Source organism: Heloderma suspectum, chromosome 16, assembly GCF_057233095.1.
Source record: "Heloderma suspectum isolate Gila_16-S chromosome 16, 16-S_ref, whole genome shotgun sequence".
In the NCBI taxonomy this organism is placed as follows: domain Eukaryota; kingdom Metazoa; phylum Chordata; class Lepidosauria; order Squamata; family Helodermatidae; genus Heloderma; species Heloderma suspectum.
The window spans coordinates 1,408,802-1,424,077 of record NC_139473.1 but is presented as its reverse complement, the minus strand read 5'-3'; the positions used below and the strand labels follow the sequence as shown (position 1 = coordinate 1,424,077).

The window sequence follows — 15,276 nt, the reverse complement described above, 5'->3', positions numbered from 1 at the left end:
AGCCAAAAGCCTGCCTGAATAAAAACAACGTTGCCTGCCTGCCTGCCTGCCTGCCAAAGGACAACAGAAACAGGAGGAGCCGAGCCCCCTCTGGCAGGGAGTTCCAGAGACTGGGAGCAGCTATCATGAAGGCCGTGCTGTGTGCCTGCCAAATGCACCTCTGATAGTGGCGGAACAGAGAAAAGGGCCTCTCTCTCAACGATATTGGCACCCGGGCTCTCTTATCGTTGCTCCCACTTGCTTGTTTGGCAGGTGGAGAGCCAGCGGGAAAGCATCTGCCATGCCTCCTTCTTACCACCACCACCGTTGTCTGGGCCAGAGTGAGAGGCAGGTGAACGAGCAGATGCAACGGGAAGAGAAGGAGCAACTCTAGGGGGCTCTTGTCAGTGGGCCCCTGCTAGGGGGTGGGCCCTTGGCAAGTGCCCGGCCATGCCGACGCTTCACACTGGCCCTGGTGACACACCCTCCCCCCTCCAGTTCCTAATCCCTAAGCGCAACCTGGAGTGTAATGTGCTAAAGCAGGGGTGTTGCACCTCTTCCAGCCTGAAGACCACATTCCATGTGGGAGAAGCTCTCAGAGGCAATTCCATGTGGGAGAAGCTCTCAGAGGCTAGAGGCAAAAGGTGGAGGGCCAAAAATGCCAAAAATGCCAGCCTATTTTAATGTAAAGCTCTCACTGCCAGCAACCAAGCTTTAGGAAAGGCAATTCAACCTATTAGAAAGGGGGGATTGATGGACAGGGGAACAGGGCAGGAGGGAGCATGGCCATCTGGGAAACCCCAACAGGCCAGATTGGTAGTACAAGAAGGCCGAATTTGGCCCCCCGGCCTGAGGTTTCACACCCATGTTAAAGGGTGTTGCACAAAAACGAACAACGGGACCAGCGGAGACTGTTCTGGACATATGGGGTAGACCAAAGCCGATTTTGGGGATGCAGCATGGGGCATTTAAACCTCGGTTATGGGCATATACACTCAGGCATGCCAGGGGCATCGAAGAGGAAATCCAAATGGCAATATAGCATTTAGGCTGCAATCCGATGCACGCTTACCTAAGAGCCAGTGCTGTGAGCTCAATGGGAGCTTACTTCTGAACAGGCCTGTGTAGGCTTGCACTGCTAAGCACGGAATCTCTCCATCCTTAAGGCTGTCTCCCTGCGCACACGTATGCAGGAGTAAGTAGGGTCAGACTAGGGCCTGAGTCATTGCGGATACTTCTGACCTGCAAGCATGCACCCTCCCTGCAAGGCTGTCCCAGAGATGCATCTTCGCAGGCTAGCCTGGCCCTAGAAGTATGGTGGAGATCAGATCCTTTATCCCAGGCCACACCGGCATGCAAAGCAGGGATTCTGCCAGAGAGTAAGCCCCTGTCCTTATGCAAAGCGTGCTGGGATATGCATGCCTACGCCATCACAGGCCTTCTCTTTCTGTGCAGTTGGGAACTCTGCCCTGCAACTGCCAATCCCCCCGCACGTCTCTCTGCCGCTTCGCAGCCTCCAGGCGGAAGGCAGGGCCAGCAGTGCCACACAGATGCTGCAGTGCCCGCGCTCATCGTGACAGTCCCCATCACCACGCCCCCAAGGAGAGTCCAAAGCATGCTGGCAGCTGTGCCCACAAACCAGTGCTAGGAGCTTTCATCTCTACCCGGAGCAGCTCTTTTGTGAAGTGAACGCGTTCAGGACTAAAACATCCCAAAATATTTTGCTTACAACAGGGATAGCTCTTAACCATACATTGTGGCTGGGAAAACCCTTTTCTCCTCCAGCTCCTGTGAGCAATGCAGCTAAGCCCAGAGGGAACAGGGGAGTGTGGGGGCTGGAGGTGTCAGCATCCCTGCTGATAGTAACTCGGTGCCGAGTCCCTCTGAGCCCTGACGCTGCTATACCACAGGGCAGAAGGCAGAGCAGGGTTGGCGGGGTGACTTCTTGGCCAGTGTGTGGCCAAAGACCTTGGCACCCACGCACACCTCCAAGTCCCCTTTTGTTCCCCAGCCAGATATACCACGAGCTGGGATTTGGGGAGGGGGGTTGTTCCACAGCATTCCAGGTAGCATCAGTGGAGGAAGAGGTTCTCCCACCTTGGCAGCTGAATTTTTTAAAGACTAGATCCGCAGCGTTGCAGGAGGTCTCGTAGGCAATCTAGGCCAACCCCCCTGCGTGATGCAACTAAATAGTAATAGGAATGATTAATTAACCTATCAGTCTGCAAGGCGCTTTGCAGACCTACAGTGCACTTGACGCGCAGGGCTCCACGGAAGTTATCCCAGCCCATTTCTCTCAGAGGAGGCAAGGGAAGCGTCCACACAAGAGGCAGACACTCGCCTACGTGAGCAGGGGCCCACAGTAGCCATGCCACGCTGAGCTCCACCTGCTGCAGATGGATCTGCACTGCACCTCTCAGGCACTAGATGGCCCCATGGAGCCTGTGTTTTAGTCTTGGTGCGCCCCCTACTGGGTTCAAAGGGAAAATGGAGCTGTTGCACCGTGAAAAAAAAATAAACATGCCAGTAGAGTCTTCTAGCCTACACTTTCCTGGATTAAAGATGTAAAGCAGAGGTGAGCAACTTGCGATCCTCCAGATGTTTTGGCCTACACCTCCCATCATCCCTCACCATTGGCTATGCCAGCTAAAGTTGATGGGAGGTGTAGGCCAAAACATCTGGAGGACCACAAGCTACCTGCCCCTGATGTAAAGCAGGTCAGCTGACACAGGGAGCGAACACTCTCAGGATGAAGGACCTGGCAGGGGAGATGTTGTGCCTCCGCTGGGGGATTCCTCAGCAGAGGGAGAGCTTGAACCCTCAGAGCCAGACATCTCCAGGAAACAGGCCCTTCCAGTGGACCCTGGGGCAGCCCAAAAGGGTGCTGGGCCCTTCAGGGGAGATGCTGTCAGACCTGCCTCCTGGAGAGGCAGAGAGCTCCACCTGTGAGCCAGAGCGGGATGCTGAGCCACCACTTAGGCCCCAAGAACGCCGGAGCCTCCAGATTCAGGCTAGGACAGCGGCCAGGCAAAGGCACGCCTACTTGCTGGAGAGGAAAGGCCTCTTCTGAGCAAGGCCCTCCCCACAAAGTAGACTCCTGACAAAGTGCCTGGCATCCCCTGCAGCTGATCCTTGGATGGGGTCCTGGGAGCCCAGGCTTATAAATCCTCAATGGAGATGTCTTTCAGCAATCTGGCCTTCCGGGCCGCTTGGACAGATCTCCTGTGCTTTTGGCCCCTGCACTCCTGCTCAGGCCTCGCTTCTCAGCTTGTGCTTGACTTCAACTGCTTGCCCATGCTTGACTTTGGCTCCGCCTCAGGCCCTGCTGTGGACTGCTCCTTTCTTCACCAGTAGCACTGCTTCTGATCTCTGCCTGCCTTTGAACCTGTTGTGCGGATTTGCCCCATAGGTTGCACAGGACTGCGCTTAACCCAGTCACAGCAGGAGTAGTCATGAATTTTCTCCCCAGAGTATATGCCTAACTACTGAGCTGTGGGCTGTCCCCAAAGATTCTAGTCCTCATGGTTTTGAATAAAGCGATGGCTTAATAAGACCATGGGAACCTGCCTTACAAGAAGCCAAATGATCAGACCATTTCTCCAGGGATTAAGATGGGGCTGTTTCCCAGCCCTACCTGGGTTTGCCAGGGATTGAGCATGGGACTTCTGCATGCACCACTCAGCTGTGGGCCAAGGCTGTATACTTCACCCTGTTGTTTAAATTATTTGTTTGGCTTGATTTATGAATCGCTTCTTTATATTAGCTTTGTTAGCCACCTTGCAGGACAACGGCCTTGTTTTGGGGTGGTTGTTTCCCCTCCAAACTTGCAAGTAGGGGTCTGGCAAGCTCAGTATTAAGAGCATGGGTGGCCTGCAACAAAGCATTTGCCATGTGGAGTGCTCAGGGTTCCAGCCAGCCCTTTCAAGACTCCACTCCAACCATTTTTTGATTCATGCCCAGTCTTCACTCAGTGTGGCAAACATGGATCTCCCCACTGACCCCACCTCCTCCTGGCCACCCAATAGTATCCCCAAGTATGAAGGATCAACCCTCTCCACTGGATCATTGCTCCCTTCCACTTCCACCATCATACAGCCCTTTTATTTAACATATGCCCTTTCCCTCAAAGTAACTGGCCATTAGGCATGAAGCAAAGCAGATCAGAGGTGCAAGAAAAATAAACCAAGTTATGTAGTATTTCCATTTGAAATAAAATAAAAATGGTTTTAACAGCAGTTACTACTTTTAAGACAGGGCTTCTGCCAACTTCAATCCAATCACGTTATCAAGCTCCACCCCAGTTAACTCACAGGCCTAACATGAGAACTTGAAGCACAGCCTTCTTCCTGGTCAGGTTCAACTTCTACCTAGCACCTTCCACAGCTCTCTAGGCTCCTCCTGTAGTCTTCAGCCAGGTTCAGTGGCTGCTCAGTCTGCACCTTCTGTTCTCCAAACTTTCCCTGAAGTGCTCAGTCTGGTCCAGCAGCTGCTCCACCTCCAGATCACCTCCACCAGCCGCTACTTAAACTTCTTCCGCCGAAGGCTGCTCGGGGAGTCTTCCTCTCCCTGCTTGCAGGCCTCCTTCAGCTCCTGCTTCCCCGCTCTCAGCTCAGCCGCCCGGACGCCTCCTCCGGGCGCCCTCCACAGGCCTCGCTCCGGCCGGGCTCCTCACCCAGGCGCGCCACAGCTCCTAATATTCGCTCCCGCAGGACCCTCCAGCCAACCGCCTTTGGGGCGGCCCACACTCCGCTGCCCCGTCTCTGGGCGAACTTCCGGCCAATGGGCCGCTTCAGAAAGCTCGGCTCTTCCCCAAGCAGATGGTCCCGATCGCGAGCCCGCCTTTCCATATAAATAGACCGAACGTGGCTTCATTTCCACCTCTGAGCAGGTGGCAGGAGCGGCTCCCCTTGGGCCCGGGGAAGCCAGACATCTCTTTCTCTGTTAACCCCCCCAGACCTTCAGTGGTGGAAATGAAATACAACGCTTAGCCTTCTACCTCCGTTTCTTCACAGACTGTATTCCCCCAACCAGGCATTTTTCCTAAGGTTTTTTCTGTACTTCTGCAAACACTGGGGTCTCCCCAGACTTGCTGACCCTTCCCTCCTGGGGCACCATTCTGGCTACATAACCCTCAGCAGCAGAGAAGATGAGTTAGCTACTTGTATCCATCAGCCCTCCACAACCTGGTTGCTTCCAGAGGTGTTGGACCACAGCTTCCACCATCCTCCAGCCAGCAGCATGGGCTGGGGGATGCTGGGAGTTGCAGTTCAACACTTCTGGAGGGCTGATTCCAGATGGCAACTCTCACTACACAAGGTGCTTAACTCAGCCCAGCTGTGTTTCAGGTTTGGAACGGTCTGAAACACCGTCCTGCATATTTTCCCTCAGTGGCAACGGTCTCCCCACCCCTCTAGGCCTGTGCTTGAGTGAGAGGCTTCCAGACCTGCTTCCCCAAACCTAGTGCCCTCCAGATGTGCCAGACAACAGCTCCCAGCACAACTGGAGGGCCCCAGGTGGATGGAGGCTGTGCTGGGCCAAATGGAGGAGCCCTGCTGCCTACGCCAGCTAGAGCGAGCTTCTCCTTGTCCAGCCCCGGGGCTCCACGTGCTTCTGCCTTGCAGGCCTGGCTACTTGCTCTGGAGGTGGCTTGACATCCTCAAAGTGCAGCTGGCCCTCTTTAGCCCCAGTGTGGGCTCTGGGCTTCGACACCCCCCCCTCCTCCAAGCATCTGCTGGGGCGGGCCAGGTTGGCTGGATAACCATAAGCAGGTCGGCGTCTGGGATGCAAGGAAAGAAGTATTCTGCCTAGGGCTGCCAGAGGAGGTTCCAGGACCTGTTGGGAAAGGGCCAGTCATATCTCTCTCACTCTCACTCTGCCTTGGAGCAGCCGGAGAGCCCCTGAGCGAGTACAGAGGGCACATTCCCTCCAGCGCTATGTTAGCCCAGCACTGCACCTCCACCCAGGAGGCATCCTTGGTGTCTGGGAGGAGAGAAGGTGGCTGAGCCTCCACCCTCCACTCCACTGCTGCCAGTGGGGGGGCGCTTCGCCCCTCCTTAGGACTGGACACGCAGCAGGCGTCCACTCCGCCCGCCCGCAGCCAGCACCATGGACAGTGCCCCTTTGGTCTTCCCCCGGATCGGATCGTAGAATAGGAGGGTTGGAAGGGGCCTACCAGACCCTTGAGTCCAACCCCCTGCTCAGTGCAAGAATCCAAGTCAGAGCATCCCTGACAGGTGGCTGTCCAGCCTCCTCTTGAATGCCTCCAGCGTGGGAGAGCCCACTGCCTCCCTAGGTCATGGGTTCCATTGTCGCATTGCTCTAACAGTCAGGAAGTTTCTCCTGATGTTCAGCCGGAATCTGGCTTCCTGTCACTTGAGCCCATGATTCCGCATCCTGCACTCTGGGATGATCGAGGAGAGATCCTGGCCTTCCTCTCTGTGACCACCTTTCAAGTCCTTGAAGAGCGCTATCCTATCTCCCCTTGGTTTTCTCTTCTCAAGGCTAAACACGCCCAGTTCCTTCAGTCTCTCCTCACAGGGCTTTGTTTCCAGTCCCCCGATCATCTTCGTTGCCCTCCTCTGAACCCTCTCCAGTCTGTTTCCTTCTTAAAGTGTGGCGCCCAGAACTGGACACCCCTCTCCCAGGCGCCCTATTATCGGGCAGCAGGGAGGGTGGGGTGGGTACCAGCTCGGAGCCCTCCCGAGCAGGGGAGAAGGGGGAACTGGACAGGCGAGGCGGGGCGGTCCCTGATGAGAAGGGATAAAAGCCGGGCGCGCAAAGCACAGCGGCACCATGGAGCGGGCGCGCTTCTTCCGGGCTGCGCCTCCGGTCCTTTTCCCCGACGGGGCCGCCGGCGAGCGAATGGAGGAGGCTGGGGGAGGTAAGTTTGCGGGGCCACGGAGAGGAGGTGGGGAGCGGGGCGGTGGCGCCTGCCTGCCTGCCTGTCCCGAGCGCCGCCCGCCGCTCCCGTCTGTCCTCCCGCAGGGGCACGCAGGCAGCGCGGCAGCTGCTCAGCCGCCGGGCCCAGGAAGAGGAAGCGGACCACCTTCAGCCGGGCCCAGCTCAGCGAGCTGGAGCGCGTCTTCGCCGCCTTGCCCTACCCGGACATTGGCACCCGGGAGCGCCTGGCCGAGCTCACGCAGCTGCCCGAAGCCAAGATCCAGGTGAGCAAGGGATGCCTTGCAGGAGGAAAGGGGGCACCCCGTCGGGGGGGGCTGCGGGTGCCCCCCGCGCGCTCTCACCGCCCCCTTTCTCTGCCTCCGCCTCAGGTCTGGTTCCAGAACCGTCGCGCCCGAAGGATCAAGAACAGCCCCCCCGCCGCCGCCGCCGCCGCGCCCCGTCGGGCCTCGGCCGTCAGCAAACCGCCCCGCCTGGGCACCTCCCGCGGCGGACAAGTGCCTGCCGCGGCTGCGCCTTCGCCGCCCGGCTTCCTCGACTGCAGGGAGGAGGCGGCTGGGCCGCCGCCGCCTCCCCCTCGGCTGCCGGGGAGCTCCGTCCAGGAGGCGGGGGGGGAGGAGGGGGACGCCGCGGCCGCAGCGTGGACTGCCCTGTCGCGCACCTCCCTGGGCTCCGTCTCGGGGCTCATCTACAGCGCGGCGCTGGCGGCCAACTTCGGGGAGCTCCAGGGCTTCTGAGCGCCCCGTCGGGAAGCGAGGGTCAGAGCTGGGCTTGGGGCAGAGGGACGAGGCCGGCTGGCTGGGGAAGAAACGGCCGGCGCTGTCTCCCCCGCCCCCGCACACAAACCCTGGAAGTATGAAGCTCCTGTAAGCGCGGGAGGGGCTGTGGGCCCAGGACATGGCCCCCCACTCCCGACACGCACCTTGCCAAATTAATCCGTGGGGTCTTCCCTGCCCCCCCCCCCCGTAACTTCAATAAAAGTGATGCTTTCGTGACCTTCTCACAGCTTAGCCAGATCACTTTCATTTCTGATTTGCGTGGGGTGAAGGTAGGAAGGTGGCACTGGGGGGGGGGGGCACTCTGACCGCAAGCCTATCCAATGTCCTTAAATGCAGGAGAGCGGTGGCGGGGGGGGGGGGGGCTCAGACCCCACAATCACTGGTAATGCCACCTAATCTGCCGCGGGGGGGAGATACCTTAATCTCCGGGTTGGATCCACGGATGATTGTGCTACATCACCTAATCCCGGTGCCGGGGCAGCTGAAGCTGGGCCCGGTTCCCTCCTGGATTTGCATGTAGCGACAATATTAATGTTGCAGGGCGTGTTTCTGGCAGGGGCTTAGCGGGCATCAGAACATTAATCAACGCTTCCCCAGTCGGCTCTGGAGCGGCCACCTGACCAGCCCCTGGCCAGCCTCCCCCAACCTCGCGCCGCCAGATGCGCGGGGCCGCGACCCATCACGCCCAGCCAGCATGCTCCAGCGCACCCAGAGGGCGCCAGGCCGGGGGAAGCCGGAAGGGGGCTCGCGCTCAGTGAGTAGAGCTCCAAGCGCCTGGCGGTCGACGTCGAAGGGTTTCTTTCTGGCTCCCACTATTTTAACAAGAGCCAGTGAAACTGCAAATGGCTGGCAGGCAGGCTGGCAGGCTGGCAGGCGGGCGGGGGGTGTCTTTTCTGTGGCTGGCCTTGTGCAATTGCTTTCTCTCTCAGCCTGTGTTCCTCATCTGCAAAACAGGAGCACTAATTGGTTGCTTTGGGCCAGGCTTTTGCTCAGCTCTGCAGTTTTATTGTGTTGTGTTAGAAGAATCCCAGCAGATTTGTGCACGTCCCAGTGTATGGTTTATGGGGTACAGTACATAACTGACTCATTTTGGGTCTGGCTCTAGTTGGAACTAGAACCTCAGCATCCTGGTCAAAACAGCAGTCTTGGGGCACATGAAAGATTAACATGCTTACTCTGGCATAAGCTCTAACGGACACTGACCACTTCTTCAGATACATGAAGTGTTAACCTCGGGTGGGCAGACGGATACAGCCTTGCTGTGGAAGGCTGGGACATAAACTGTGTTGACAGAGGAAACTGAGAAGCAAAAAAGATGCCTCTCCTTCCAAAGTCTAGGCTAAGCTATTCTTCCGCAACCTAGTGCCTTCCAGATATGCTGGAATACAACTCCCATTATCCCCAGCCAGCACATCTGGAGGGCACCAAGTTCAGAAAGGCTGCCCACAGGAGAAGGCTCTTCGTGTGTGCCTTCCAGTGGCGTGTGGCTGGCTGCTTGTGGCCCGCGGCTCTGTTGCCAAGCCCGCCAGCTCTCTGCCCTCCCACAGAGAAGTAGGCGCCTTCAACCATCGCTGCTTTGGTCACTTCTCTTCCTCCGCAGGAGGACCACAGAGCTTTGGGCCCTGTCCTCCCGCTCACCTCCTTTTCAGCAGAGCACCTGCTGCCCGCTGTCATCAGTCAAGGAGACAAGAACGCAGCAACGGGTGCAACCTTGTCCCAGATGCCAAAACGGATGTGGCCATTCGACAGGGAACGGGAGGGCTCTGCAGCCCAACGGGGCTTCAACCCCCTCTCCTGCAGAGCGCCGGCAGAGCCAAAGCTTTTTGTGCAAAGGGGGAGCGAGTGAGCAAGGTGCGGCTCTGAGGCTGGAGACAAGGTGGGCTCAACTGCACCTCGGCCACCGTGGCTGGGTAGAGCCCGCTTAGCAGCGCAGGGCCTGTTTGGGGGAAGCTGCCAACAGAAGCAGGGCAAGCAAGGCCACCCCCGCCCCTCCTGGGATGCAGCCACACAGGTGGGGCTGGGGGCTGCCTGCCTCACCTAGACAAGTAGTTCACCCCCTGCTGAACTAACTTAGAATCACCAAACCACAGAATTGAAAGGTGCAAAAGAGGTCATCCAGTCCAGCCCCCTGCTTAATGCACGAACTGTAAAACTGTAGCACCCAATGGACAGCCATCCAGCCTCTGCTTACTCATCTCCGGCGAAGGAAAACCCCTTGCCTCCCAAGGCAGCCTGCTCCACTGCCCAACAGCCCTCACTCTTAAGAAGTCTCTCCCAATGTTTAGCCAAGACCTGCTTCCCTGCAATTTTTAACCACTGATTGTAGTCCTGCCCTTTGGAGAACTTCGCCATAATTTGGCTCCAGCCCCAACCATGCTTCCTTGAAGGTTAACGCCATCAAAATGGATCAGATCTATTTCAGAGAAAATATATCGAGGATGGGATCACTACTGTGAAATAGGGCATTATTTTGCTTTCAGAAACCGAATGTGTAGGATAAATCTCTCCCAATACCACACATGCACTTTGCCCTTTCTGCCGCCTCCTCCCTTCCAATTTTTTCCAGGTGTCTCCACTGTACAGCAGAGAAAACTATGAGGAACACCCAAGTTACTTCAGTGGGAGAATATCCCCCTCGCAGGAGCAGACGTGTCACTTGCAAACTGCTCTTGGTCAGATCATTTATTGCACACAGTAGAAGCACATTTCTCGACATGAGACTGGGGGGGGGGGGGGGGGAGGAACAGACTTCCAAAAGTCGGTTGCCAGATTTGCCACCATAACTAAAGGAGAAGCACCAGCCGGCCTGAGAGAGCGCTGAAGGGCAGCGGCGACAGCCCTGTTGCCTGTGGCAGGGCTCGGGGGCCAGGTCTTCGGGAAGAACAATGTTCCTGCCAGCCGGTGACTAGGAGCAATGCAGATGCAGGATTGCCCGCCACTGCTGGGAAGCCGCTTTTCCACTCACAGCCCTTGGCAGCTTCGATGGCTGTAGGAAAGCCCCAGGCAGCTGTGAACAATAACGCAGACTATGTGCGCAAGAGGAACGCAGGAGGCAACGCAGAGGGCCTGCGTGTGCATGTCCGAGGCCGCCACCTGATGCGGGGCCAAGGCAGGGGTTTGTCCGTAGCGAGCAGCTGCCAGATGACAAGATGCAGAGCGCTGGTCCCCATCTTCCTTGGCAGTTCTTCCTGGGAGTTGCACGTGGTCTCTGGCAGCAGCTGACCCTGCCTCTTCGAATCCGAGATGAGCAGCCAGGCAGGAGAGCCAAAGAAGCAGGACGAGAAGGATTTTCGAAGCCCAGCCAGGGAAAGCTGCTGGGCTAGAGCTCCCCCAGCTCCCCTTCCAGCGTCCGCACCATCACGTACAGCTCTGCCAAGCCCACCACGGAGGCCACGATGACAGCCGACAACACACGCTGCAAGGGTGGGAGCAGGAAGCAAGGCGGTTCTACCCCCGGCTATCTGCCAAGTGAGCTGGAGCCACCCCCATCCCCCCACACACACCTCCTTTTCTTCTGCCCAGGAGCCTGGCGGTGGTACCTGACCCCAACTCCTGCATCTGGCAATGAGAGCAAGAGAGACGTGCTCCCAGCTTTGCTCTATCTAAACCCGTGGCTCTCTTTCATGCATCGCAAATGTGAAGGAGTGGGTGAATCACAGGCGCATCAGACTTTGTGGTTAGAAACTGCTGGCCTAACAATAAGTTGGGGGAGGTGCTCAGGTGCCCTCAGGTCTCCCCTACCCCCCTGCACAGCTGCCACTCACCGCTGCTGTATCCATAAAGACGTACTGGCTGCCCAGAAAGGTACAGACGAATGCGGCTCCCACAGTGACAATGAAGTTGAATATGGTGACGTAGAGGGCTTTGGTGGACCTGACTGGGGAAGGGAGAGAGACGGGGCAGGTGACATGAGGGTAGGGGCGGCAATTTTGCTGCAAACCTGCCGGGGAATTCCAGATCCCGCCAATCCATTTATTTTCTAAAAGCAGCCCCTTTCCCTCTCTCAAAAGAGCTCAGTCCATCTACATTTTGCATCTAGCTTGTGCTGCACTTATTTTCCTCCTCTAACCTCACATCCTTCCTCCCACTGCACTTCATGGCTAACGTCTGAGCAAGCCGGAAAATGAAACTGCCCCATCCTGTTTCACTGGCTAGGCCACAGACCTCTGCTCTCCACAGTCTCGGTTCCCGCTTTTCTTCTTCCAGCTAATGCAACCTTCCCCAAGTTGGTGCCCTCTAGATGTGTTGGACTACAGACCCCAGCATCCCCCAGCCAGCCAGCTTTGGGAAGGCTGCACTAATCATAGAATCATAGAATAGTAGGGTTGGAAGGGGCCGACAAGGCCATCAAGTCCAACCTCTGCTCAATGCAGGAATGCTTTAAATAACCTTAAATGGGACCAGCTTTAGGCCAAATCTAAACCTACTGATGGGTGACCTATCTGTGCTGGAGTTTTAATTCACCAAATGGTGCTCTTTCAACTGGGGAGAGGGAGAAAGATCCATCTCCGAGAAGAGTCAAAAGCAAGCCTTCCTTTACTGGCTGTGCCCAGGCTGCCTGACCGCTCAGTTCTCACAAGGGTAACACACCTTGCCTTCCGACGTCAGCCAGAGTGCCATAGCGGTTCAGTTTCTGGAAAGAGAGAGGAGAGTGGGGCAGCTTCTTAGAATGCTTCCTTGTGCTATTCTTGGCAATGTAATGGCTTCAGGCCCATGGCAAGCAGATGTCCCCCATCCCCCCGTTTTACCAGCCACAGCATGCAAGGCTGGCATCAAAGGTAAGCATGGCTGGCATCTGCCGAGGGCCCAACCCCAGCAGCAGCCCAATGGCAACAGCCCCCAGACCCACTCCTGCTCTTCCCCACTGCAACCTGCTGGTTCACCTGCCTCTCGCCCTGGCCCAGACAACAGTGGTGCTGAGGGGAAGGGAGGAGCAGCAGAGGCCGCGGCCCACATGCTCCCTGCCTGCCAGCAAGCCGGCAGCAGCAGAGATGAGGAGGAGGAGGAGCAAAAGCGGCCAGCGCCAGTGGCGGTGGGAAGGCAGAGTCGCTGTGGGGGGGGCCCTGCCCGGGGGACCCCCAGCAGCTGGAGCCGGCACTCGCAACGTGGGGGGAGGCCCAGGCTGACGTGTGGGAGACGTGGCGTGACTGTGCCCGCAAAGACAGTACACAGGCTGCACGCGTTGCCACACATCGGCTTCCCACTAAACAATTTGTTTCTCTACACAGGGAATTTATGAACAGGAACATCGGAAGCTGCCTTATGCCGAGCCAGACCATTCGGTTCATTTAGCCCAGAACTGTCTGCGCTGCCAGGCCGCAGTGCTCTCCGGGGTCTCTGGCGGAGACGAGCCTTTCCCAGCCCAACCTGGGGATGGCGGAGACAGAACGTGGGGTCTCGCACATGCAAAGCAGGGACCTGGTACTCAGCTCAGCCCCTCCCAAAGGAAGCAGGCTTGGCTCTTCTTTTTCACACCCCCGCCCCCACACACACAAATACAAGCAGCCGGTAGATGTAACCTGCATTCCTAATATAATTTGTCGAGTTCCTTGTTGCTTTGCCATTCCATCCCAGCTCTGGCGGGGCCATATCGCCTTGATATCCGCAGATAACTTAGCAAGGCAAAACTGATCTTGGTCAATGACGGGGGCAACTCAGCACTCCATTTTCCCCTCACCTGGCAGTTGACGTTCTTTGTTATCTGCTTGTACTCCTCATTGGCTAGCTTCACCTTTATCTTCTCCAGCCGGGCCTCTAATTCTGGGTTCTAGAACAGAAGCACAATTACAAATCAAGAAGCCTTTTTTTCTTTTAATGCCACTCCATTATTTTATGTTTTTTTTCTAGGTCAGCCTTCCCCAGCTTGTTTCCCTCTAGAGTTGTTGAACTACAATTCCCTGGGGATTATGAGAATTGTAGTCCAACAAGTCTGGAGGGAAAGAGGCTGGGGAAGGCTGTTCTAGACTTTCAAAGGATATGCTTAACTAGACACCTGTATGTTCAGGGATGCGAATAACTGTAACTATATTTTATTAATTTGATTTGTACCCCACCTTTCTACCAAGAAAATGGCACTCAAGGCTTTAACAAGGGCCTTTTACACCTCAGAAACCACTGAGCTCCCTGCCCCCCTTAAAATACAAACCCTGGGAGGTTTTTTCACTTCAGGAAGGAAGATCTCACTGCCTTCCAGCAGTTCATGAAGATATACTTGAGAACCTAGGAGCAAAATCAAAATAAAACCCATCTTCAGTAAGAATTTTGGTTCAAAGGAATTGGACCATAACATTGGGAACAAGATGTTGCAAAAGATCAAGCTGAACAGCACCTAAACATAGGCCTGTAACTATTATTTATTTATTCCATATCTATCGGGCACTTTACAGGTCCCTGCCCCCAGGACCTTAAAATCTACTGCAACCTTGTAGAAAAGCCCACAGAAATTACCACCTGCAAGGTTTGGGTTTTTTTTGCTACCCTGCTAAGAGGCTGGTAGCCTTCATTTCCCTGCTGCCTGAGGAGAAGGGGAAGCTTTTCCCCTTCTCCTCAGCAGATCGGTAGTCCTCTGTGAGCTTGCTGCATGTCCATGCTGGCTGCGGACCAAGGGGCCTCCCGCTGCGGCCAGCACAGAAAACAAGTGAGCTGGCAGGGAAGGGAGGGAGTGATCGGCCCCTCCTTTGCCAGCCAGCTCAGTCACTTGCCCATGTGGAAGACTGCAGGAGCAACATACTGTTATGAATATTCCATTTACATTCCACTTTTTCTCCAAGGAGGTCAAGGGGTGGTGTGCATGGTGAGCCCCACTACTTCCCATACTCCTAGGAACCCTGTGAAGGAGGCTAGCCACCCAGGGAGTTCCACAGCCAAGTGGGAATTTGAGCCCCGGGGCTTCACCACAGCTGTCTCACACCCTAACCCAGCCTTCCCCAAACTGGAGCTCTCCAGATGTTGGGCTACAACTCCCAACATCCCCAGGCAGGGATGGAGTGCTGGGCTATGCTAGCTGGGGATGCCAAGAGCTGTAGCCAAATACACCTGGAGGATGCCCGGTTGGGGTTGACAGGAAATGTTGCCCAATGCATCTGAAGAGCACCAGGCTGGGACTGGCCGCCCGAAATGGAGTTGATGGGGACTGTAGTCCCGACACATCCGGGGCACTGGCGGGGAACTAGCCATGCTGGCTGGGGATGGTGGGAAGGGCCCAGGCTGGGGAAGGGCGCACTCCCTCAGGGGGAGGGCCGGGGGCGCGGGGAGGGGAGGGGGAAGCCTTGCTGCCCAGCTGCCCTGGGGGTCAAAGGGTCGTGACCCCGGGCGGGGGTCAAAGCTCGCCAGGGCCTCGACGCACCCGCCTCCCGCAGGGCCCCGCGCAGCTCCCGCGCCAGCGCGAAGGGCAGGCGGGCGTCGCCCTCGGCCAGGGCCGCCTCCAGCTCGGCCCGCAGCGCCTCGGGCAGCGCGGCCGGCCCGGCGCCCGCCGCGGCCCGGCGCAGCGGCTCTCCGGCCCGCAGGGAGGCCGCCATCTTGGCGTCGCGCGGCTGGACGCGCGGCGTCACACGGAGGCGGGGAAGGGCGGGCCGCAGAGCGCGGCGGCGGCGGCGGCTTCCGCGCTCGCTTCGGGCCGCCC

At 57.1% G+C, this 15,276-nt stretch overlaps 2 protein-coding genes across 3 annotated transcripts; one reads left to right on the top strand and one right to left on the bottom strand.

Annotated features, from left to right (window-relative positions):
- The first annotated feature begins 6,768 nt into the window (after positions 1-6,768).
- SEBOX (SEBOX homeobox) lies at positions 6,769-7,881 on the top strand. Of its 2 annotated transcripts, XM_084823253.1 has the most exons (3): positions 6,769-6,859; positions 6,964-7,142; positions 7,248-7,881. In XM_084823253.1, the coding sequence occupies exons 1-3, from the start codon at positions 6,772-6,774 to the stop codon at positions 7,611-7,613; spliced, it is 633 nt and encodes a 210-aa protein (XP_084679379.1). In that variant the 5' UTR covers positions 6,769-6,771; the 3' UTR covers positions 7,614-7,881. The 2 variants fall into 2 exon arrangements, with proteins under 2 accessions (XP_084679379.1, XP_084679378.1); XM_084823252.1 differs by having other exon boundaries at positions 6,769-7,142; positions 7,248-7,878.
- Positions 7,882-10,322: 2,441 nt separating this feature from the next.
- VMA12 (vacuolar ATPase assembly factor VMA12) lies at positions 10,323-15,195 on the bottom strand. Its single transcript, XM_084822621.1, has 6 exons — positions 15,001-15,195; positions 13,801-13,874; positions 13,333-13,422; positions 12,246-12,288; positions 11,420-11,532; positions 10,323-11,070 (listed from the first exon to the last, which is right to left on the bottom strand). The coding sequence occupies exons 1-6, from the start codon at positions 15,170-15,172 to the stop codon at positions 10,975-10,977; spliced, it is 588 nt and encodes a 195-aa protein (XP_084678747.1). The 5' UTR covers positions 15,173-15,195; the 3' UTR covers positions 10,323-10,974.
- Between the last annotated feature and the right edge of the window lie 81 nt (positions 15,196-15,276).

Coding starts and splice junctions, on each gene's coding strand:
- SEBOX (XM_084823252.1), top strand. CDS start 6,772: ATGGAGCGGGCGCGCTTCTTCCGGGCTGCGCCTCCGGTCCTTTTCCCC. Junction 7,143..7,247: donor TGCCCGAAGCCAAGATCCAG/GTGAGCAAGGGA, acceptor CCTCCGCCTCAG/GTCTGGTTCCAGAACCGTCG.
- VMA12 (XM_084822621.1), bottom strand. CDS start 15,172: ATGGCGGCCTCCCTGCGGGCCGGAGAGCCGCTGCGCCGGGCCGCGGCG. Junction 13,875..15,000: donor CGGGGCCCTGCGGGAGGCGG/GTGCGTCGAGGC, acceptor TTTTGCTCCTAG/GTTCTCAAGTATATCTTCAT. Junction 13,423..13,800: donor AAGTGAAAAAACCTCCCAGG/GTTTGTATTTTA, acceptor CTTCTGTTCTAG/AACCCAGAATTAGAGGCCCG.